The 25,969-nt window shown below is 36.6% G+C and overlaps 2 protein-coding genes across 2 annotated transcripts in view; one reads left to right on the forward strand and one right to left on the reverse strand.

Annotated features, from left to right (window-relative positions):
* The window catches only part of ntn1b (netrin 1b), a gene marked incomplete at its 3' end in the record, with an annotated part of 54,984 nt that extends 49,196 nt beyond the window's left edge, over positions 1-5,788 (reverse strand). The window contains exons 1-2 of the mRNA XM_056234055.1: positions 5,535-5,788; positions 4,320-5,369 (exon numbers count right to left, since the gene is read on the reverse strand). Of these exons, the coding sequence (XP_056090030.1) occupies positions 4,320-5,334 (1,015 nt within the window). The remainder of the gene's footprint in view (positions 1-4,319; positions 5,370-5,534) is intronic.
* Positions 5,789-10,427: 4,639 nt separating this feature from the next.
* On the forward strand, positions 10,428-25,777 carry pik3r6b (phosphoinositide-3-kinase, regulatory subunit 6b). The gene is made up of 19 exons (XM_056271648.1): positions 10,428-10,610; positions 13,501-13,605; positions 14,265-14,356; positions 14,526-14,594; positions 14,794-14,926; positions 16,184-16,253; positions 16,719-16,905; positions 19,062-19,203; positions 20,418-20,504; positions 20,594-20,981; positions 21,078-21,171; positions 21,248-21,361; positions 22,787-22,900; positions 23,047-23,161; positions 23,510-23,580; positions 24,248-24,338; positions 24,801-24,856; positions 24,972-25,075; positions 25,204-25,777. Exons 1-19 carry the CDS (start codon positions 10,604-10,606, stop codon positions 25,355-25,357), a joined length of 2,193 nt encoding a protein of 730 aa, XP_056127623.1. The 5' UTR covers positions 10,428-10,603; the 3' UTR covers positions 25,358-25,777.
* The last annotated feature ends 192 nt before the right edge of the window (positions 25,778-25,969 follow it).

Raw genomic sequence — 25,969 nt, forward strand, 5'->3', positions numbered from 1 at the left:
GACATCACCCTTTTGCACAATTCTTTCATCAGACTTATGGTCCAGCAACACCACTGAGAAACCCACAGATGGTCCACAGACCTCGAGCAGCTCTTCATGGTAGCCCAGAAATCTGCTCACGGTTCCTGTTAGTCTGCTCACATCACAGCAGGCCAAAAACACTACGACTCAGAGGACCAGAGTGGAACAATGCAGAGAGATCCAACGGCAGGACAATTCCAGCCGTCTGCTCTGTGTCAAGGGCTGCGATGCACGTCTGGCTCAATCAGCTTCCACCCGCGGGTCAACTTGCTTATGTGAACATTTAGTCAATGACAACATTTTGTCAAAACTACATTTACATTCAAACTACATGGCACATTGAAAACCTCCTGCCTGCTGAAGACATATGTATGCACAATAAAAATGGACTTCTTGAAAGTTTTTAGATATGTAGAATTCTCATCTAGTGTCAAAGTCTACAGATTTTTTTTTTCTGAAATTTTGTGTTTCAGTGTGTCAATGAAATTTTCAGCTTTTATCAAAAGAGATTTTATCACTGTTGCCCTTTTAAATCTAAAGTTTAAACATGGTAGCTCTAAAATAGATACAGTATGAGCTGCATTGTGGGATACATTAAATACAATGGCACATTTAGTTTTTTAAACCACACAAAAATTGTCTGTCAAAAACATGTTCATGTACAGTAAGTGATGATCTTTCTGAGGGATCTTAAGTCATGCGCAGATTATTTCAAAATATCTACTTGATATCACTACTCATATCTTACAAAGATCCAAAGTTCACATACCAAGCTCTGAACTTACTCTGAAAACTATAGTATACTGTGATCTCTTCAAATTTGAAACAGTTTATGAAAGGTAAAATGCATCAAAACGCTTTTTATGCACTTCATTTTTGAGGAGGCGCCAGTGTAAAAAAAAAAAATTACATTTTTAAAACTATTTCGTGTAACATAATTTTCCATCTGAAGCAAAGCATCTTGATTAGACTGACCAAATGTACACATGCATATCAGAGCATTTTTAATAATTGAATTTTTTCAAAAATGCATGCAAAGCATGTTGAAAAGCTGCATTTAAATGGATCTGATTGTGAAATCCAAAAACTAATTTTAAACACTTTTTGTGGGACAATGATTTTGCATCATTGACAGCTGAGATATTTGACAAGTATTTCCTATCAAATCATTTATAGAATTTATTGACAATATCAGTGACATTAATTTTAACCACAGCATTTGAGGATAGACTTCCTGTTCTCTCATTAGGAAGAACCATTGCCATCATGTGTGGCCATGAAACTAAATAAAGACATTCTATTCTGTATTCTTAAAATATTGTGGTGATATTTAATGTATTTTCAAACAGCAAGACTGGTTTTAGTGTTTGCTAATGAACTAAGGTGAGATCTTTAAAGTTGTATCAAGTTATATTATCATCATAATGCACAATGTAGTATATACTTATAAAATAAATACATTTATCTGTTCAACATGACATATTTTAACTGTTTTTTTCTCTGTCTGATATGTGGTGATAATGGCTTTTTGCTCTGCATGTTTTTGCAAGTTTGGCAAGAATTGTACAGAAGATACATCAATGCCGGAAGTATCTATCTAGATAACATTCTTATCGTCCTGTGAACACTACACCTAATTTCCCTCAAATACCTGCCTTGCCCACCACCCCATTCCACCGAGAAGAATGGAAAGAATCCGCACAGAGAGACTTAATCTTAATTATGAATCATTTAAACAAAGCAAGTAAATTCGTAGCAGATGTAACAATCTCTTTGAAACTGTTTGAGACCAAACTTTGTCTTTTTTTTTGGGGGATTCTGTCACAGATCTCATTTATAGCTTCATCATCAAGCCTTCCTGTTCAGCTTTGTCGCGTGCAAAAGCACACTGTGAGAAAACAGCTTCTGTCAGTCATCTCTCATATCATGATGGTGCCCTCATTCTCCATTCATGGGAACAAACTTTTATTTATAACCACAAGCCTACTGACACATTAATTTGCTGCACAACAATGTTCGCATATGCGTGACGGCCATCTGTCAGGAGTGTTTCATATCTATTCACACATTTTTAATTTACTTTTTGACTTTGCCAAGTGACAACAACCTCATCAAATAGAGCTTTTGCTGACAGCTTGATGCTTTTGTTATGGAGTCGTGCTTGGAATAGAGAAAATCTTTTTACGGCATAAATGTGACAGACCAAAAGAACAGCAACTTATCATGAAATTTTAAATCGTAGATGTTGATAAAACACCTGCAGGAGCCCCTTTTAAAATTGAGAAAATGAGAAGAATCATTCAGTCTGCCCAAGTTCTTTCGCAATAACATTCTAATAGATTTTTTTTTTTTTTTTTTCTTGACTGGGGAAACTAACTTTTCATCTGGAAACAAGCAGTTTACTTTCAACTTACCAAAACAAACAACAAAACTGATGTAATCTTTCCTTCAATCTGATAATGACACCTGCCTTGCAATAACACGACAAGCCTTTTCTCTCCCTCCAAAATGTTTCCTTCCACAGAATGGATGTTGAAAGGCGCTTCCAAACTCAGTTACACCCACACACCCATTGAAGTAAAAAATGATTTTCATGATCTGTTGCCATTACATTTTTTCTTTTGTCAGGTCAACTTAGATATGCGGTTTAGATACCATAACATAATATTTTGAGTTTATGTTGATAAAACCAATCTCCTTCACTGTATTAACTCAATTTTTTTATTTAAATGAACTCAAAATATTAATGCAAACAGTTTTGCTTACTTTTTTAAGTGAAACCAACAAAAATGGTTGACTCACTGGACATGTGAAAGATTTCAAGCTAAAGATTTCAATCAGATGATTTTCATTTAACTAAATGTAAGGAAATCCAATCAAATGTCCCAAATCTAATCAACTTATTACTGTTGTAAGAGCAAATATTATATAATAGGCCCTGATGTGGATACATGGACACATCCATAGTCAGGTGAAATGTGGTTTCTAGTTCAATTTAGTTACTTTTTCTGAAGGATTCCTAACATAAAATGTGAAGAAAAGGCACTGTAAAAATTATTGTTGGTTTAATTTAAAAAAAAGTAAGTAACCTGGTTGCCTTCAAATTTTGAGTTAATACAATGGAGATTGGTTTAATCAACAGAAACTCAAAATATTATGTTATCTGAGCCACATGAATTATCTAAGTTGATTTGACAAAAGTTTTTTTTGTAATAAGTCATGGAAATGTTTTTTTTTTTTTTTTACAGTGTATCCTGCTCACAAATTGCAATCTAAACTGATGTAGATATTTTAAATTAGAATGAATGCTGTTTACTTAGTGCATTGATAACAAACTGTTTCAATAAAGCACTAGTGTGCAGTGTTTCAGGTCGGATATGAAAGTTCATACACAATTCATAAGATTCTTAATCATAAGTTTGTAAGGTTCTGTTTGCTGATAGAAAAAAATAAATATTAATAGATTGCATGAAATTAATAAAGATGAATCTGATACTGTATGTTCCATTTGAATTAATTGGTATTACTTTTGGAACTAAAGTTGATCAATTCATCAAGAAAAAAGAATGAATGAAACCAAAGTCTGACAATTCATTCAAACAAACCATGTCGATGAGCCTAACATACTGGATATATAATACGTTTTAGTGGTCATGATTTTTTTTTATTAACTACGACTTCCTCCTCAATAAACTCCTAATTACTGCTTATTCATAGTTAGTAAGGTAGTTGTTCTCACTATAAACTAGTTTCTTATTAGAATGCATACGGATAATGACCATACTCTATCCCTTATTCCTACCCAATACCGAATCTTAACAACTAACTATGAATAAGCAGTAATTAGGAGTTTTTATGAGGCAGAAGGGTTAATAATTAGTTAATAGTGAGAATTGGACCCTAAACTATAAAGTGTGACCTTTTAAACCCGTCCAACCTATTAAACATTTTGGACATTTCTACCTCTGGTGAGGTCCAAAAATCTGAGGCCACTAATGTCGTTTATTTTGCTTTTTTCTAATTAAATACACATATTTTCCATCAAAAACAACACCATTATTACAATTTAAGAGACAATTGCTTTCGAAATCCAAGAAACCCGTTTATTTTAAGGTTTGAATTAATTTTATGTGTGGTCTCTCAGACTTTTGGACTGGGGAAACACTTAACAAAGTTGATTAAAATTAAAAAGCACATTAAAATAAGCACATTTTCATATTTGAATGTACCACCATTATAACATTTATTAACGAAACCTATTATGAAGTGTTTCCTTTCAAAGAACCATCAGCACTCACCGACACATTCGTTCGCCTCTCTGGCCGTCGCACGCTGCCACGGCCGGTCGTAGTGGAACGGCTTACACCTGTCACACTCCGGTCCCGCCGTGTTGTGCTTGCACTCACACACTAGGTTCCCTTCCCGGTCCTTTACGCACTTTGACGCGTGCCCGTTACACTTGCAGCGACCGCCGACCTGCAGGTCAGACACCGCGTAAAAATACGAGTCCCTGGCGAGCTCCGAGTCATCCTCATTCTCATCCCCGAACGTGTGCAACCGGTTGAAGGTCACTTTGATATCGGTGGCCGTGACCCAGTCCTGCAGAACGGGAGAGTTGTCGAAGTCATGCGCGGAAGGTCTGCCATCCAGCGTGCTGAATGCGATGAGCCCACCTGTTAACGGCTGCATGTCCGTGTGAGAGTCCGTGCAGATCGCTTCCTGCTCGTTCTGCTTGGTGATCGCAGCTTTGCTCGGCTTGTTGTACATTTTCTTGCACTGGGTTGAGTAGAACTGAAAGGGCACCCAGGTTTTCCCATAATCCATGGACTTGAGGATGGCCATGGATTCAGGACGAGGAGAGCAGAACTGGAGGCTCACATAGGTCACCTCGAACTTCTTCCCCAGGGACAGCGTCAGAGTCACATTTTGGGGGTATTGCACGTAGTTCTCCGATTGCCAACAGGTGAGGTTGTGAGGGTTGTTGAGGTCTGTGAGATACGCAGGTGGATGGGTCTTCTTGGGGTCCGTGGCGTCGCAGATGTTGCAGTCCCTCGATCTTTCCTCGCCCTTCTCGGTCACCACGCAGTACCGCGACGCCGGGGTGCCGCAGGTGCTGGAGACGCGCACGTCCTTCCCGAACGCGGAGTTCACAAAGTCGGGGATGCAGCGTCTGGGGTTGCCGTTCTCGTCGTAACAAGGGTCCGGAGGAGAGGATTGAGCCGCGAACATACTCATTCCGTATCCACCACGACCACCAGCAACCATCGCGGTGATGGACACCATGGAGACGCAAGTTACCAAAATCCTTATCATTGCAACCCCTGGTCCTCAGTGTCCCTGAAACTGCACTGAACAGAAAAGAATCGTTTTTGCATGTAAAAAATGACTAGTTTTGCAATGCAATATGCAATCTAGAATGGAGTTTCCTACATGCTATGTTGAAAGTGTGTGAAAGATTTGTGCGTAATTATAGGCGACTTTTCTAAAAGACAAATCCACAAAGTGCACTATACCTCAGAGAGACTGCTTTATTCGGGTGGAGAAGTATGTCAAACCCCTCTAAAAAAGAAATTATAGTGTTCTCTCCCTTTCTTTTCTCTCTCCCGGATATGTTGTAATCTCTTTCCCACTTTCAACCAAAATGAAACAGAAAACCTGCTATTACTTTCCAAGTCTCCCTTTCTTCCTCTGACTAACTCACTCACACCTCTGCCTCTCTGTGACTGAGTGTCGCAGCTCAGCCCTTCTCTCTTTCTGCTGCTCTGCCTGTATTCAATAGGAAGGGGGTTCAGTCATTCACCATTCTCTCTGTGCGCCTGCATGAGTAAAGCGCTTTATTGCCCTGTGTGCAAGCACAATGGAATTCTGATGTACGTTTATCTAGTTGCATTTTGGGTTATTCGTAATTATAGGGTAACGTTCAACTATACTTTCAGTCGTGAAAATTTCAAATTTAAACCGTTTTATTTATGCGCGATGACTTCAGTTTTGTGGAGAGCTTTTTGGGGAATGCAATTTGAAAACGCGCAGATCAAATTATTGAACAAAAATGTATATTTTTGAAGTCTTGTGAAAAAGTGCAAAGTAGATTTTCCCCTGACTAACACTTTTTTTTTTGTCGATGGGGATTAAAAAGTCAGTGTTGGGGACAAGGGCGAAATAGAAAAATTCTGGCAAATATCAACACCTGAAATTATGAAAAAAGAATTAAAGTGACACAATAAAACGTCTTAATCTGTGTTCGTTTCATTACAACTAAATAAAAAAATGATTGAAGTTATTTTTAATTTAATTTAAATATCGTATAGAACAACATTTCCCATAAATACGAACCACATAAAACAGCACACTGCAATACATCTACATTACCAACAAAATAAAAGGATGGATGGATGGATGGAAATACAGATTGCCAGATCTTCTTGACAAACTTTGACTTTGCATGCACAATAGAACTTTCCAGCTACACAATTGCAAAGTTGTAGCCTACATTGCATATTGAGTTATAAACTCTAACCCTTTTTACAGAACGCTCCGTTTAATCTTTGAAAACGGAAATAAATAGCATATGCACATCATACATGTAGGCTACATTCAACTCCAGACGCAGTTCTGATTACGCAACTCTTGGCCACCCACCGTGCCCAGTTGTTGATTCACGGTTCCTCACAATAAAGAAACAACGACACCGTGTGGTAGAGTGGAGAATAGTCCGATCAACAGCGAATCACTAGACTAATTAATTACCTTTATACGAGAATTAAGTAGGCTACTTACTTTGCTAACTATACTTTCTACTTACTTAACTTACTTTTACTAATTTTCTAATAGCTACAGCTTGTAAAATTAATCTACTCTGGATAACATTTAATATTCGGCAGCTCCCAACTTGTTACCCGTTTTATAGGATTTTATCACACAGGAAATGTCCATTTTAGTCATTTTTTAAAAATTATAAACAAATATATGTGCCATTGTTGCTCCATAGTTTTAGGTTTCAAGCTATAAGAACTTTGCCACATTCAATGCATTTAAAAATGTAATGTTAGGCCTCTGCATGTGAACAGACACAGATGCTCGCATGTTGACATCCACCTAAAATGATTAAAATGTCAATATTTTTAGCAGGCTACAGAGTTTACAGAGTGTATGATACTTCTAAAGAAGCTGAAGAGAAGTGACGTAAAGATTTAAACAGGGAACAATCATTAGCATTCGTATTCTTGGCGTCATTATGTATTGTTCAAGTACAGGTCCACTGAAAGCCACAAGACCACAGGCAACTTTAAAGTCACCATGAAATAAAAGTTGACACTTCTTATTATTTTTATATGTATGTGTCCTTATAATCTTTAATCCTCGCTCTTTAAACAACATTTCTTTTCTGATGATGTTTACTTAGGCGAGGGCGGGACAACCTGTCACTCATACATCACAGCAATAGCAAACCACAACCATCCAATCAATTCCTCATGGACAAAATCAAGCCCCGCCCAACATTTGTTCTTGTCCGAGATGCCGTTTCACTCAGGCCTATGTCACAAAAGGGAAGTAAAGGCTATCACAACTTCTGTTTTTATGCCGACTTTAAAAAAGCAACAAATTCATAAGCAGAGCATCTTCTAAAATCACTAAATTGGATCACATGTGTTCTTTTTGTTTCCTGGCAGCAGATGAATGTATTTTGTTTTTTTATCCTGCATGTCATTTTTTTCTTGCCACTGTCCTTGGTGCTGAAGTCTCGGACAAACTGGAATAATGTCATCATCACAGGTCTCAGAGAAATAGCAGGTTTTCCATCATTACCAAAGATTTGTCTTAACAAATAGGCTACTAAGACTGAGGTTCACTGAAACTGCAGCCGTCTAGCACATCATTATACAGACTCTATTTTAGCACTGATGCGTCGTGGGTTGCTTCCCACTTGCGTGGTATAAGACGACTTCAGATTTTTCCATCAGTATTGGGTTTCATTCGATTTACGTAGGCACAATGGATTTTTATGACCACTGGCCTATGATGACTCACGCATGTGAAGAGCTTGAATACAGAACATAGGTCAGTTTAAAACCACTGAAATAAGGAAATGCATGTGCATGCAAGGCAGTGTGAGGTTTCTCATGTCCTCTTTTACATCAGCAAAGGTTAATATCGCAAATTAACTTCTTATTTTACCTCTTTGGTGGTAATGTCATAACACTGCCTACTTCAGGTGGAAGTTATTTGTTACTTAGTGCAAACCAGTGTTTTAGTTCCCATGTGCTATGAATGGATTTTTAAGACCAGGGGCTGGTATTGTGGTTGTCATTGTAACTGCAACATTTGTGCATGTAAAAAGCATGATAGATGGTCATCCGTCAAGCAGCTTATCATCTCGTTTTGGGGTGAAATGAAAATGAAAAGCTACATGTGAGGTGTTCTTTGAGTACAAAGCAGGGTTGTGGTGTATATGAATAGGAAGTAGACTGTTTCCTCGCAGACAAAAAGAGCTGTGTGTGCAAATATAACTGTGTACAAATGATTTCCCTTTTATGTACATCTGACTTATGTACATGGGAGTTTTCAGAGTCTGTAATCTTAGAAAGCTGATAGGCATATTGTATTGGTTTGTCAAAAATGATATTTTTATTATGTTTTTTTATATATATTTATTGATGCATTAGCCTATATGTGGTATTTTTGCATTGAAATATTTTTATTATTTTTTTATTATTTATTTATATTAATAATTTGAGAAGTTATTTATGTAGTTTAGCCTACTTATTTATTTATTTATTTATTTGAGTAGAGTTCTTCATTTAATTTATTTATTTATTTGAAAAGAGTTCCTTATGTAGGCCTACGTCATTTCTCAAAATGTTATCAGTCGATCAAATGATTTCAGAGACGTCATTAATTTGCTTTGTTGATTGTAATGGGAGTGCTCCAATGGGAAGTGACGTGTCCGATGTGGGCGGGGCTACACAAACGCTGCGCTCCTCTGTCATCTGTAAAGGGTGAATGAACTGAAGCGGATCTGCTTAAGACAAGCACGAGAGGTAGGTCGATTGAAAATGTTCTGTGACTTTTCATAACTAACTTTTTGTAAATCTCATGGCTCAAAAATCTACTTCCTATGAACTTCGGTTATATGTTGTATGTATTTATTTATTTTTGTTGTTGTTTGCCTCAGTCAAGATGCTTTACATGGTGTCAACGTAATAGATCTAAATCTTGCTGATTATTGTTGACATTTCAATATAGTGATTCGAAATATATGCTATTAAGCCTATATTCATGGCATATAGCCTAAGTTACCCTTATAGTATTTCATATATTTAGCCTATGTAAAAGAACAAGTGTTGCTCACAATCATTTTTGAATCACTCGTTCAGGGAAAATTAGGAAAGAAGTATAACAAATACATTAAAGATGATTTTTAAAAAGAAGTCTAATTAATATACAGAAATGACTGATTAAGCACAAAGTGGTAACACTTTATTTTTTATCATTGTTACATGTTACTTGTATAGTTACTAATAACTATAAATTATGCATACTTAAACTAACCCTAATCCAAATGCTGATCCTAACCCCTATAGTAAATACATGTTACTCAATATTACTCAATACTTAAATGTATAAGTACAGTGTAACAAAGACACCTTAAACAAAGTGTAACCCAAAAAGTTCAAAACTAGACTAAGTTTACGAACCTTAAACACAGACATCATGTTGGGTCATTTAGGTTGGTCAAGTCATAGGAGAGACATTTTTACCATTGTCGTTAATAAGTAAGGAAAGATGTTTACATTTAAATTTAAACAGTATATGACTTTCTGACTTAAAGCTTTTACAGTAGGTAAACCCCATGTGGGTTCTCATTCTGTTTCTGTAAAGATTTAATTGGTCAGTAATATAAAACCAGAATGTCCGCATCCTGTTTTGATGAATGTCAGATGAATGTGCTGCAAGTTATTTATTATTGTTTGTTTTTCCAGAAACTCGTTGTCAGGGGTCATCTGCATAAGTTGGGCCAGTAAATCGTCTGGTTATGAATGCTATCATATAGTCAGATCAAAATCTGGATTATATCTGACAGTTCCCTTTTCTTCGCAAGATCAAACAGGGGTGGAGCTCAGGTTTTGGTCTCTGTAAAAAAGTGTGATGTCCGGTTTTATTTGCACAATAAAGGAGACAAAAACACAGTCACAGTATGTGTGATGAGCATGAGGCTTTGAGTGAGGGCCTGTCTGGACGAAAGGTGAAAAAAACGACAGTGCTAAAAATATATCCGCTTAGCTTCATTTAGCCACACATTGGTATGGCAGGAAACCAACTGAGTAGTCTTCAGTCTGTCTGTGTTCGAGAGAGAAAGACAGCATTTGAATACCTTGGCCTGTTTAAAGGCCTGTTTGAATAGTAAAGAGCCTGTTTCTTCCTTTTATCACAGGCAGGCGTTCACACAGATGATCAGACTGAGGAAAAGAGACTTCCTGATGAGCAAGATTGTTGTCAAGATTATTCAAATACCGTCTGCTCTCGCACGAGGACTGGGATTATCACATTATCACTGTTCCTTATAGGAACAGCTGTTTTATGCATGGAAGGTAGGCTTGTGTAATGTACATTTACTGTGTATTTCTGTTTTGCTCATAATTTTTGTGTGTGGATAATACAATAATAAGCAAAGAATAATCTATTAAAATGTACTATTTTTAGGTACAGGATGAAAGCAGCAGCATTTGTTTTAGTCTTATTATTTAAAAAAGAAGGTTGTTTCCAATCCAATCCATTTTATTTATATAGCACATTTAAAAAAAAAAAAAAACAGGTTTACAAAGTGCTGAACAAGAAATACAGCATAAAAACACATATAAAACACATAGAAACACTTAAAACAACAAGACGATACAGCTCTCATGCATGCTGGGCTAAAAGACAGGGAATACAAGTGGGTTTAAGACGGGATTTAAAACATTTAAGGGTCGGGCCAATTTGACCTGTGGAGGTAGCTCATTCCACAGTTTAGGGGCTGCTGCTGAAAAAGCACGATCGCCCCTGGTTTTTAACCTGGTTTTTGGAGTGACCAGCCGAAGTTTAGATAAAAGCCTCAGGTGATAAAAACTGGATTTAAGAACATTATTTATCTGTTTATCAAGTTTAAAACCATTGTCTATTTTCACACCCAGTTTTGTCACTACGGGTTTCACATATTGTTGCAGGTAACCCAGGTCAACAGAAAGGATATCACTGGCCCGACTGGGTCCAAACACAATGACCTCAGTTTTATCTTCATTTAAATTTAAAAAGTTAGAAGCCATCCAGGCCTTAATATCTTTTAAACACTATAGTAGAGGTACGAGGGAGTTTTCACCTCTTTTGAGGGGCAGATATATTTGGGAGTCGTCCACATAGAAGTGGTAGGAGATGCCATGCTTTCTAATTATGCTTCCTAGGGTGAAAGAGGGAAAAGAGAAGTGGTCCAAGAATTGAGCCCTGTGGAACACCACAAAAAAGGGGGGCAGTAGATGAGCCAAAGTCCCCAAGCTTTACTGAAAAACATCTCCCAGACAAATAGGACTTAAACCACTGCAAAGCGAGTTTTCACCTCTGCAAAGCTATCAAATGTGGCGGTGAGGTCTAAAAGCACTAGTATGGCAGAATTTCCAGAGTCAGTGGTTAATAAGAGGTCATTAAAAACTCTTAAAAGTGCAGTTTCAGTGCTATGAAGTGCTTTAAAACCAGTTTAACAACTGTTTAGTAATGGTTTAGTGCATGTTAAGCTCATTCATTTGTAAAATGCAAATATGTAATTATGTCTAACACATGATTTATGAGAAGTAACAACATTTCTCTCACAACATGAAAACCCGTGAGGTTTTCACCCCTTTGAAATCTGCTTCCTGTGCCGAGAACCGTGGGGTCTTTTCTGCATCCGTGTTGTGCTCTCTAAATTTACAAACTGTGACCTCAATGCAGGAAATGGGCATACATGCAATATAATTATATTGCTGATGTGTGTATGCGCTCACACAAAGGCGTGTTCTCCTTATTTTGTGCTTGCAGACATGAAGAACCCTCAATGGAAGAAACATGTACTAAAACACTCTTTCCTAACACATGCTTTTCTGTTACAGACTCACTTCCACTTTATTCATGGGGGGGGCGATGTAAAAAAAAACACTTGCATCACTATAGGTGTAGGCTATTGTGGTTGTCAAAACATTTGGTAGCCTAGCTACACATACTTTTATTAAGTTTAGTGACAGCATGGTGCAATAATTGGTATAGAGGCTACTGCTTTTATTATTGCTTGATACAAATTTTACAATTTCAATTAAATTCTTGTGGTTTTATTCTGATTTTGATTCAATTTGGATACATATTATACATATAGGCTACAGAAGATGTTAATTTTTCTCAAGAAAGAAAAGCGCACCTAATGCTGTAAACATAGAGAGCCCTGTCAGCTGGTATTATTAAAGGTTACAAATATCAACTCAAATTAAATATAGGCCTAATGCGTTTTTTTATTACAACAACTTTATAATATTTTAACGATATAAGTAAAAAATATAATAAATATGTAATATGGTGCACATATTTAGCAAAATACTCATTTATACTAATACTAAATATATTATAAAATACTATTTTTTCTATCCAACTTACGTGCTATGGTCATTAAATGGCTTCCCTGAGGTAAATGTAGGCCTACTCCAGCTATTTTATTGACCTCTTTCCGCGGTTGAAAAACACTGATTGGTCGATATTACAGAATGGATGTATGCGATCTGTCACACCTAAAAGCGCCAAAACGGTATTTATTGTTAGAATTTCGTAATAAAATTGACAGAATCTGAGAGCTGGGAATTTGTTCCAATATTTATTTAGTAGTGTGTATGCAATGGGAGTATATAGTACTACCATATATTACTGTAGTACTTTACAATGGATTATTCAAGTTTGCTTTTATTTCAAATAAATGCTATTCTTTAGAACTTTCTATTCATCAAAAGAATCCTTACAAAATGTATCACGGTTTCCAAATATGAAGCAGCACAACTGTTTTCAACATTGATGATAATAATAAATGTTTCTTGAGCATCAAATCATCATATTAGAATGATTTCTGAAGGATCATGTGACACTGAAGACTGAAGAAATGATGCTGCAAATTCAGCTTTGCATCACAGAAATAAATCACATTTTAAAATATAGTCAAATAGAAAACTGCTTAGTTTAAATTGAAATAATATGTCACAATATTACTGTTTTTACTATATTTTTAATTGAATAAAGGCAGCCTTGGTGAGCATAAGAGACTTCTTTCAAAAACATTCAAAAATCGTACCCACCACAAACTTTTGAAGGGTAGTGTACTGTATATATTTACACTTTTCATTTCTTATTAGTCTAAATCTGCTAATTGAAAACTGAAGTTTTCAAACATCTGTATTGTTGGTGTTTCATGAGGTTGTGTGAACTGTTTTGCAGTCGATGGCGTCTCCTCAGTCGTGGAGTCTAGTCTCTACCACAATGTCCATTCCATCCTCAGAGAACTGGACTGTGAACCTCAAGCCGGATCAGCCTGCAATAAAGGTACCGACGCTTTTCTAACAATCTAAACTAAAAGGTAATACAAATCTATGCATGTTAAATCTGCCTTGAGATATCATGCAATTCACCCTGAATGATCCATAATATGCTATTTCCTTGTCCAAGATGTGAAGATTAACCCTCTGATGCATTTTACTTCAAAACAATAATATATAATAATTCCTAATGTTTTTATTCCATCAAAATAGTGTATTCTGGGTTTCCTTTTTGTTATTTTTATTCATCTTGATTATTGATCATTATGATTATTAATCATAACATTTGTGGAACCTTCTTTTAACTTAGTATTTTTATAACCAAAAAAACTAATGTTCCCAGAATGTTCCCAGAATGTTCTAAAGTTTCAAATATTGCAGAGAATGTTGTCATATATACAATTCACAATAAAATATAAACAGGTCAGACACATAGAATTATGGGAAAGGGTCAAAGGTAATTGCCTATGATGACTTTTCGCAGTGGACATCATCATGCTTCAGAGGGTTAATGGAACAGTTCACCCCAAAAATGTTCAACTGTTCCAAAACTAAGCATTTTTGAAGACTTTTCTTGCAGCTCAGTATTATAGTTTATGCTAATCACATCTGAAAAGGCCAAAAAAGTATACGATTTAAGTTTATATGTTATGTCGTTTTGTTTAGGCATGTTGAGATGGACTCTGCATAACAGGGTGGACAGAAACCCATCTATCAGTGTCCCTCTGGTGAGGGTTCTGATAAAAGAGCTCGAAAAGGTCTGTTTCTTTAAAGTTAAATTTGTCAAAGGTCTGTTTCTTTAAAGTTAAATGTGTCAAAGGTCTGTGCGGAACAAGATTTTACCATCAAAGCTGAGTTGTAGTTGTGCAATTTTCACTGTGAATGATGATCTGATTATTTCTCTCCTTTTTATACGATTTATTCCAGGCGGAGAGAATCGATTCCAAGATTCGCATCATTCCTTTACTTCACACACTTGCCTACGCAGTCCTACAGGTCAGATTTCTGTAAATGATTTTGTTTGTTGTGTTATTGTTTCCAGTCAGTGATGTGCAATACATCTGCAAGCAGGTTCCTGGCAGATTTGTTATTGTAGGAACAGTTCCTTGTTGCTTAACTGGAAATCAACATGATTGGATTGTTTTCTAGCCATGTGTGATGCATGTTGCTCATCAGGTTCTCTGCTGTATTTCAGTCTGTATGTATTCCAGAAGACCTCTATCGAAGGATGTACATTTGCCTGAGAAGTTTAGTTACATTACCTTTACCTTACTGTGCAATTGCACTCAACTATGCAAGACAGATGAAAATGGAACAAATTGCACCAGGTAATACAGTTACATTAAAGCATGGAATGCTGTCTATGTATCGAACTAATTGTTAAACTGGAGTTTTGGAGTATTTTTCAGTTTCATTTCTGGTAACATTGTTACTCGAATACACTCATTCAACCCCGTTTGGTTTGCATGGGAATTTCTTACTAACCACCATTGGTGCACCTGTAACTCATGCGAGGAGATGGCATGTTTGGATGCAGTTAAAGGGATAGTTCACTTTGAAATTAATTTTTGGTTTGTTTTAGCTTGCCTCAAGGACATCCAAGATGTAGGTGTCTTTGTTTCCGCAGAAGTTTTAATTTTGATATTTTTAGGTCAAACCGTTCTTGTCTGTCAGTCATGCAGGTCTATGGTCACCACCTCAAAGAGCATGCACAGAGAAGTCCAAATTAAACATGATTTAATGACTCGTAAATGTAAGTACACATTGATGGCCTAAGACACGAAACGAGCGGTTTGTGTGAGAAAACGAACAGTATTTATATCGTTTTTACCTCTTGTAACCACAGCCACGTCCAAGTGATCTGAGGGCGCAGGCGCTTCGGTCTGCGCAAGCGCCGGAAGTGATCTCTCGCGCGGTTGCGAAAAAAAATCAACATGTCTGTTGATATATAGAAATCGTCTTCCATTGCGATTTCCTGTATATCTAAATATGTTTAGATCTTAACAGTGAAAGGTAACACTTCCGAAATCTCTGTGTAAAAAACGAGTGACGTACACGCGCGAGAGATCACTTCCGGCGCTTTCCGGCGCTTTCCGGCGCTTGCGCAGACCGAAGCGCCCGCGCCCTCAGATCACTTGGACATGGCTGTGTTTACAAGAGGTAAAAACTATATAAATACTGTTCGTTTTCTCACACAAACCGCTCGTTTCGTGTCTTAGGCCATCAATGTGTACTTACATTTACGAGTCATTAAATCATGTTTAATTTGGACTTCTCTGTGCATGCTCTTTGAGGTGGTGACCATAGACCTGCATGACTGACAGATAAGAACGGTTTGACCTAAAAATATCAAAATTGAAACTACTGCGGAAACAAAGACACCTACATCTTGGATGCCCTTGAGGTAAGCTAAAACATACCAAAAATTTATTTCAAAGTGAACTATCCCTTTAATCTCAATCATATTTATGGCATTCAAAAGATGCACCAATGAAAATATGGATAGCTACTTCATATGTGTATTTCATTCTGTGGAAATCCCATCCTGCAGCAGTTTTCAAGGTGCTGTTTTCAATCTGTTCCAGGAATACTGTTTCAGAGGAGAGTCATTGCTGAACACAGCCTACGTAATGATCTTTATCCACTTCATGAGAAGTAAGATGATGCCAGTCTATTAATATTCCTGTACTTTTTTATACACTACCATTCAAAAGTTTGGGGGCTGTACTTTTTTTCTTTTGTTTTCTTTAGATAATTAATACCTTTTTCCAGAAAGGATCCATTTAATGGGTCAAAAGTGACAGTAAAGACTTTGAATTTAACTCTGATGAATAGCTACATATTTAAACCCAACCAACCCATGTGATCTGCCCACATTGGTTAATAAGTCAATCCGTCGTGACTCATTTACGATTCGGTCACACTATTTTTTTAATAACATTCTAAGAAATGTCACCTCATTTGTAGTATGAATTCCTCTTTTTATTTCAGGCATATGAAATTAAAGTGTTACCATGCCTTTTTACAAGAGGGAAGTTTTAGTGATTAATTGTTTTTATTTGTAAATGCACTTTATGGTCTTTGTATTCACTGTGTGCAACTCTGTGTTTCTTTGATCAGGGTGTTTGTGTTCATAGATCCCGCTGTGTTTCCTCCGTCTCTGCTGAATGCGCTCAAGGCGGACGTGGAGTCTGCGGACGCTGGTGGTGGAGACCCGTTGATGTGCAAACGCAGGGTTTTACTGCACACAGTGATAGCTGGATTAGGAAAGCAGTGCCATGTTGACCAGCTCGCACATGCTCTAGAGGTTTGTGTGCGATTAAAAATATCTGTAGAGCATCACTATATTCACAAAACATCCCATGGGATTTCAAATGATAACATTTATATATACTGTACTGTTCAAAACTTCTGTCTGTGAGATCTTTTGAAATAAGTCTCTTATGCTCAGCAAGGCTGCATTTATTTGATCAATAATACAGTAAAAACTATTTCCAGCATCATTCCTCCAGTCTTCAGTGTCACATCATCCTTCGGAAATCATTCTAATATGCTGATTTGATGCTCAAGAAACATTTCTAATAATTATCAATGTTGAAAAAAGTTGTAGAAGCCATGATACATTTTTTTAGGATTCTTTGATGAATATAAAGTTCAAAATAAAAGCATTTATTTTTAATAGATTTTTTGTAACAATGTAAAAGTCTTCACTGTCACTTTTGATCAAATAAATGCTCGCAAATGAAAAGTTTCTTTAAATGTTTTTTTTTTTTTTTTTTTTTTTTTTACTCAAATGGGATAATAACAACAATATCAATTGAGATGGGTGCTTTTTTATATTTATAATCAGGTTTAAACTTTTTAATCCTCTAAGATGTACAAAGTATTTAATGAAAAAAACTATACTCTAAAGCAGTGGTTATTAATATTTTTAATTATTATTAAATTAGATTAAAATAAACTAATAAAATGTTTGAATAATAAAAAATAAATAAAAATTTGATCAAAGTTTGACATTTAACAGTATATTACTAGTGAGTATACAAAATATACAATAATGTAGCTTAATAGAAACTAATTTTAGATTTATAATATAATTTTTTCAGTGTATAAGTGTTTATAAAAGATAGATGCCTTTCAGGTTGGGGGGCCCTCACACGAGGATATTTGAGGGCCCTTGGCATCTAAAAGATTGAAATCTCCTGCTCTAAAGAACACTATGGCCCAGATTTACTAACAGCTCACGCCAGCGCAAACCCTGTTTTGGTGTTAAAAAAATAGTCAGGATTTACTAAAGACATGCAGTGAAAAATAAGCACTGAAAAGGCATGGTCAGGGTTATTTTTGCGGCTGAAATTACTGCATATGCATCTTCGCTAAATTTATGGAAGGAGAGTATTTAAAGGTGACATATTATGCCCCTTTCCACAAGATGTAATATAAATGTATGGTGTCCCCAGAATGTGTCTGTGAAGTTTCTGCTCAAAATACCCAACAGATACTTTTTATTATAGCTTGTCAAATTTGCCCCTTTTTGGGTCTGAGCAAAAACGCGCCGTTTTTGTGTGTGGCCCTTTAAATGCAAATGAGCTGCTGCTCCCCCACCTCCGTTAAGAAGACGGCCGATCCTTTGCATGAGCTTTGGATACTCTGGCAATAACAAAACACGCGAATAATCTCTCTCATCCAAAATCTCAGAAATAACCAGTAGCAGAGTGGAGAGGCTCAGGAAGAGGTTGCAACTTTTAGACACACCTGGACGTTTCTGAATGGTTAGTGGATACATTTATGTAGTTGTTGTGGAGTTACATTGATTCATCTCACCGACTTGCATGTACCGTCATGTTTAACTTTTACACAAGTTGACTTAGTTCCTTTAGGTCCCTTATGAGACAGCTGTGACATTTTTGATCTAATAGTGCTCTTTGCTACCAACGACAGAACAGTTTGCATGCTTTGCTCGAACTTTTGCCATTGCGTTAGAACTGGTTACACTAATGACGCTTGCGTAAACCGAATGGCGGCGCCGTGGGCGTAAACGTGCAGATTAAGGGGCGGTAATATTATAATAAGATCCCCTTCCTATGTCAGAAGGGGAGCGAAATCAGATCGGTTTATTTTTGACATGCTTGCATTGAAAAAGGCTTACCGAAGCAAAGTTACTGGGCTGTCACTTTTCACGTTTTCTGGGTTGGTAGATGCACTGGGGACCCGATTATAGCACTAAAACACAGAAAAAGTCAGATTTTCATGATATGTCCCCTTTAAATGAATCACACAAATTGATTTATTAAGGTTTGCGCTCATCAATTTACTGGTATTTGCCTCATTATTTGCCTCCCAAAAAAAGCACGTCTTAAACCAAACGCCAATTTGCTTGGCTCTTGGTAGACGCTTTTATGGGATTGCACTCTAATTTGCCCTGTTTAGTAAATCTGGCCCTAAGTCTTTTGTTTCTTTCAGCATTTAGGTGAAGACCTGGAGCTGCACTTCCAGAATGTTGTCACCATCCTAGAGCAGAGAACAGAAGATGGAGCTTCTGATGATAACCAGTACAAAACAAGATTACAAAAGATCTACCAAGACATCCTGACTGCTGCAAAAGGTAGAAATATCCTCACCACAATCCAATAAGACACTATTTATAGACACAAATAGACAGACTCAAACATATAGGCCCGGTTTCACAGACAGGGCTTAAAGGGATAGTTCACTTTGAAAAAAATTTTTGGTATGTTTTAGCTTACCTCAAGGGCATCCAAGATGTAGGTGTCTATGTTTCCGCAGTAGTTTAAATTTTGATATTTTTAGGTCAAACCGTTCTTGTCTGTCAGTCATATAATGCAGGTCTATGGTCACCACCTCAAAGAACATGCACAGAGAAGTCCAAATTATACACGATTTAATGACTCGTAAATGTAAGTACACATTGATGGCCTAAGACACGAAACGAGCGGTTTGTGTGAGAAAACGAACAGTATTTATATCGTTTTTACCTCTTGTAACCACAGCCACGTCCAAGTGATCCGAGGGCGCGGGCGCTTCGGTCTGCGCAAGCGCCGGAAGTGAAAACTCACCACTCCCGGATGAGTTCGCGCGAGCATACGTAATTGTTTTCATTTACGACGGTTTAAACATCCCGGATAAGCGCAAATTAATACCATTTTAATTAGCCGTCTTACCTACAATCTCTGTTCTGTCTAAACAATGAGTGACGTACACGCGTGAGAGATCACTTCCGGCGCTTGCACAGACCGAAGCGCCCGCGCCCTCAGATCACTTGGACGTGGCTGTGTTTACAAGAGGTAAAAACGATATAAATACTGTTAGTTTTCTCACACAAACCGCTCGTTTCGTGTCTTAGGCCATCAATGTGTACTTACATTTACGAGTCATTAAATCATGTTTAATTTGGACTTCTCTGTGCATGCTCTTTGAGGAAGTTACCATAGACCTGCATGACTGACAGATAAGAACGGTTTGACCTAAAAATATCGAAATTGAAACTACTGGGGAAACAAAGACACCTACATCTTGGATGCCCTTGAGGTAAGCTAAAACATACCAAAAATTTATTTCAAAGTGAACTATCCCTTTAAATTAAGCCAGGATTAGGCCTTAGTTCAATTAGGACATTTAAGTAGCTTTTAAAAATGTACCTTAGAAAAAAACATTACTAGTGTGCATCTTAAGACAAAACAATGGCTCTTACATATTTTAAGATAAGTTGCTTTCAATTAAAAGTTCAAAGATGCATTTTAGTCTGGTCTGTAAGAGGGGGGGTTAGTCTTTTAATATTCACACTTTTGGTCTGTTTAGATTCATCATGTCCAGCCTCGAAAGTGGAAACTCAGCTGCCCTGTCCTGAGGTCAGCTTCCATGTCTGGACCAAAGAGGATGAGATATGTGAGCTCAACTGCTGTTATTTCAACTAATGCCTGTACAAATCTGACATTGGACGTAGTTTGATTGTTTTATGTTTTCTTTTTAAACAGGGAATGAGCTGGTTAACTTTGCACTGATGGTTCCTGCAGACAGAAACTCTGCTTATATGGACGAGGATGACCTGAAACGTAACTCTGTCATGTCCACCGTGTCCATAGACAGTGGCATCGAGGGAGACATGCCCATCAGTGAGTTCTCCTCTATAATGATAGAGTCTCAGGGAGGCCCAGAGGAACAGAGCAGCTCCCAGTCCTTCTACAGGAGGCCGTGTATGCGATTGCCTAAAGCTGGGAACAGAATGACGCTCATGATGGAGGCCATTAAGGGAAATGGAGGATACGTCCTCAATAAAGAGGAAAGGAACCTCACGGCTCGCATTGTTGTTATGGGTGACGACAGAACGCTAGGACGGCTAGCCAAGACTCTCCACACTATACGGTAAGATGTCTGCATGGATTCTTTTACACGTTTCATTTGCATTTGAAAAAGTAAAAGTCTAGTTTAATGATTTCGTCTTGCTGTGTTTGTGCTCAGGAAAAGGGAGGCACGACATCTGCTGCTGACAAAGAGAGTGAATCTGGAGATGTATTACATTCCAGTCACTGACCAGTCGCCGCCTTCCATTCAGGTAATATAGTTTGTGTTTTTAGATGCTTCGCAATGACATCTCAACAGTGTTTCATTGTAATGCATGTCTTTACCAGGGGGATCTTCCTGAAGACATGCTGACACTGGCAGGGTACTTGGGAAGCGTGGATCTGTGGTATGACTGTAACATCACCGGTTTGGGGGCCATGATTCTTAAACTGGCCCAAATGGTAATTAATATTGTATTCCGGTTCCAATTCCTCTTATCTATTCCGGTTTCTTAGTGGTTCCATTAACAATCTTTTAGATGCTTTTATGGGATAAATATATGGAAAAATAAATTTCATTTGATATCATTTCAATAACAAATACATTTAAAACAATCATTGCAAAAGGTATGTTTACATATTGAATGTTAAAACCCTAGACAGGTTTCTAGATACAACAAAAGTGTATCTAATTATTGGACTTAACTATATATTCAACTACAGTACTAAGATTAAAAAATATATTCTTTTATTATCTATCATTTATACTGGCAAAGTGCATAATACATATCTTTTTGTTATATGAACAACGGGTCAGAAACAACACGGAATGTCTCGCGGTTAGTTGTACATGTGATTCGCTTAAAAGAATCGGCTCATAAAAGTAATTCGTTCAGGAGTTGGACTACACTGGGAGAACCGTATGAGTTTGATTCACTAAAAACAACCATCTCATAAGAGTCACTCGGAAGGTAAAGGAATGGTTCACTTCAAAATGAAAATGTTGTCATTGTTTACTCACCCTCAAGTTGTTTCAAACCTGAATGAATTTCTTTCTTCTGTTGAACACAAAAGAAGATATTTTGAAGAAAGTTGTTAACCAAACAGTTGATGGACCCTGTTGACTTCCATAGTATTTATTTTCCTACTATGGAAGTCAATGGTGTCCATCAACTGTCTGGTTACCGACATTCTTCAAATTCTTTTGTGTTCAGCAGGAGAAAGAAATTCATACAGGTTTAAAACAACTTGAGGGTGAGTAAACAATGACAAAAGTTTAATTTTTAAGTGAACTAATCCTTTAAACTTCACTAGTTGTGCTGTATTTTTGATTCACTAAAAAGAATCGGCTCATAAGAGTAATTTTTTCTGCAATCAAAACCGTTTCTCGATTCCAACTCCCAACCCACAGTCATAAATCATCCTCAGTCTTTTCTCTACAGTACTGTACTGTTCATAACGGTACATTTACATAATATAACTTAAAGTGAGAGCATAACTGTGTTTTTAAGTGCAAAAAAAAAAAAGATTGACAGCTCTAAAGCATCTGTGCAGCAATATAGAGAAAGGAGCCTTACTTTACTGTCTTGGTGCTTGAATAATGGAGTAAAAATGTATGTTATTCTATTTTCAACTCTAGGTTTTTGAGTTTCAATATGTTGACATTCATTATCTGTGAATTGCATTTACATTGACAACATTTGGAAGGAAAATACACATGTAATTGTGCTGGCCCTGAGAGTTGATTACTATATTAATGTATTGAGTTGAAAGTCAGAACACACTTTTTCACCTGCTTGCCTGAAATTGTATGAATATAACATATTCAAGAGCAGTTTGAATACGGGTGTTTTTTTTTAACCTTCCTCTTAATTGGTTTCATTGTAGCAGAGCATCAGTCAGAGCGAATCTTCAGACCCCAACACCTTCCTGCTAGATATCATCTCGTACTACACGCGTGTCAGCCAGCATCCGGTGCACCTTCCCGTCTACTCTGTCAAGGTTACATTCAATCATGCAAACCAATGAATGAATACTTGTGCGAAAAGGACATTGCCTTTGTTCTTACCAAAAGTTTGTCAATATTGTATAAATTGTGAGTTGTTATCAATGACAAAAGCTGAATATCTGTATGCTGTCACATCTAGATCTGCTTCTCTGGGCTCAGAACCCACGCGGTGGAGGAAGTGTTTGTGGCTCAGCTCGCGATGGACTTCCCCGAGGTCAAACGCTACAGAACTACGTTTAAAGACACAATTAAAGGTGCTCATGCCATTGAAATGTTTTAAGTCCCCCTGTAGTCAATCATTTTATCCCTTAAAACTTACAGCAAAATTACATATTTAAACGTTTTTTTTCCTTTTTCCTTTTTGAGACCGTCTCTGGTTCACTGCAGTTTTAACTAGAAAATACTCTGCAATGATTCAAAATGAATTTGCACATGGTTTATCTTAAAACACCACATAGACATATGAAACCATTAAAAACTTGATTTTCACCACAGGGGGGGGGGGGGGGGGGGGGGGGGGGGGTTTACTACAAAATATATCTACTGTATGTGCTGTTTCATCTGCCTGTACTAAATGTTTGTCATTAAATTTTGCCTTGAAGGTTCAGTGCGTTACAAAAAATACAACCTACAAGAATTTCATGGTGCAGTTGTGTCAATAAATTATAGAAAGGTGAGTTTCCTCTCAAACTATTGACTCTTAATAAGGGAAACTAACTAGCTAACATTATTTTGGAAAACATATAAAAGAATGTTAAGATTTAATCCAATGTTTTAGTATTATAAACACTACCAATCAAAAGTTTGGGGTCAATGTGTGTTTTTTTAAAGCAACGTTTAGTAAGGATGCATTAAATTGCTCAAAAGTGAGAGCAAAGACTTTTTTATTATATTTCAAATAAATTCTGTTCTTTTTAATTTTCTGTTCCTCTAAGAGTCCTGAAAAAAAATGTAGAACAGTTTCCTCAAAAATATGAAGTAGCACAACAGTTTTCAACATTGATAATAATAAGAAATATTTCTTGAGCATCAAATCATCACATTATAATGATTTCTGAAGGATCATGTGACACTGAAGACTGGAGTAAAGATGCTGAAAATACAGCTTTACTATCACAGGAATAAATTACATTTTAGAAAATATTTCAATAGCAAAGAGTTATTTGAAATTGTAATTACATTTTATGATATTACCAATTTTACAGCATTTTTGATTCAATAAATGTTGCGCTGGTGAGCATAAGAAACTTCTTTTAAAAAACATTAAATCATCTTACTGACCCTAAACTTTTAAATAGAAATCTATGTAATAAAAGATTTGTTGTTAACATTTCTCTTAGGCCTCAATAAGTGACCGAGAAGTTGAGAAGGGAATGTCTTTGTCAACAAGTGGCATGTTAATGAGGGTCACACCTTCCTGCAGAGTCAGAAGTACGTCACATATTTACAATACTACATTCTTCTTTTCGGTTTATTTATGCGCAAACTCTTAGAATTAACATAATGTCAGTTAGATTTTATTGTATTTTATTTTAGTATCATTAATATACTTTTGTAGTATATTATTTATTACTGTAATATTTGTTATGTTTTCTGTTTCATTCTGTTGTGTTTTTGTTGCTTTTTATTTCAGTTTCAGTTCTAGTTATTTTAGTTATTTCTAAATTTAAATTACATTTCTTAGAATTTGTATATATATATATATATATATACATATATACTGTATATAGTTTTAGTTAACAATAACAACATTGGGTCATGGCTGAGAGTATTTATTAAAGATGTATCAAATGTACTTTCATCAACAATTAGGTACTGATACATATTTAAGATGAGGAAAATAATTAATGATGTTAGTTTCCTTGTTTGTAATGTGGCGCTTTGGTTCTACAGGTCTACATAGTGTCAGCATGAGTTTCAAAGATACGAATCCCACAAGGCCTAGCATGGTGAGTGAACGTTTGGACAGCGCTTATAAAATAGTGATTTCTCTGTTACATTCTAGATGTTGTATTTAGTAATCTTGAATGAAATAATAAAGTAAAAAGTGTATTTTCTCTCTAGCCTTCACTCAGAGCTGTCAGTGCCAATATCAGGGTTCTGGAGGAAAGAACATTCAGTGTGTGTTTGGATAAAGACCCACATAAAACATTCAAGAATGTCCAGAGGTGAACAGTCAGATTATGCCTTTCTATACTTTTTTTTTTTTTTTACCTTAATGCCAAGCATTACCTATTAGGTAAACCATATATATATATTCCAGACAGAGCCATTATGTGTGATCTTTTGCCCACAGCATTGAAGTTTCTCCATGCTTGGACCCGGGATACTGCCATCAGCAGAGTACCAAGTCCAAGTACAGTCTTGGAGAGCGAGGCGAATCACTGAGCAAATATCTGAATAAAACCCTCACGCTACCAATCAACACCTTCTGTGGCAATGAGCAATGACATAATGACTCCAATTCATGATATGAGCCCTTATCACGAGCGGAATGAAACCTTATACCTCTCTGAGGCTTTTACATGTGCATTTCCTCTTTTTGCCTCTTCTCTGTTGTCTAAAATGTAACCTCAAGAGGCCATGACTTCCTGCTGAACTGTGAACACATGCCGTTTATATAGACTGTGTGAATGTGTACTGAGTTATGTTAAAATGGTGTCTGAGGATTCATCTTGATCTAAAATGCATGATTTTTGTAAAAACGTCCTTCAGTCTGCACATTTTAATATGTCATGTTTACACTACTTTTATCATTTCATGCATGACAATATGAATAATGTGTTTGTATATTACTTTGGACATGTAATTTAACACTTTGGAAGCACTTCGACTTTCATGTGACACTTGCCAATAATAAACGTGATAGAAAAAAACGCTTGGATTATTTTGTTGTGGGAATTTTGGATCAGAATAGCATGCTACCCCAGTTTTTCTGCAGTAGCCTATAGGCCTAAACACTTTGTGCAGTATGCTAGGTTGGAAACCTGTTTTGTTTGCTAATATGTGCAGTATCATATGTGGGGTGTTGAATTTCACAACAATGTTCTCGATTTTTATTT

This window comes from Rhinichthys klamathensis, unplaced genomic scaffold (genome assembly GCF_029890125.1).
Source record: "Rhinichthys klamathensis goyatoka isolate OS25496 unplaced genomic scaffold, OSU_Roscu_1.1 h1tg000015l_1, whole genome shotgun sequence".
Classification (NCBI taxonomy): Eukaryota; Metazoa; Chordata; class Actinopteri; order Cypriniformes; family Leuciscidae; genus Rhinichthys; species Rhinichthys klamathensis.

What these genes read in the sequence shown, in the direction of transcription:
- pik3r6b (XM_056271648.1), top strand. An exon ending in CGGATCAGCCTGCAATAAAG is followed by an intron (nt 13,606 to 14,264) that starts GTACCGACGCTT and finishes CGTTTTGTTTAG; the next exon opens with GCATGTTGAGATGGACTCTG. An exon ending in AGCTCGCACATGCTCTAGAG is followed by an intron (nt 16,906 to 19,061) that starts GTTTGTGTGCGA and finishes TGTTTCTTTCAG; the next exon opens with CATTTAGGTGAAGACCTGGA.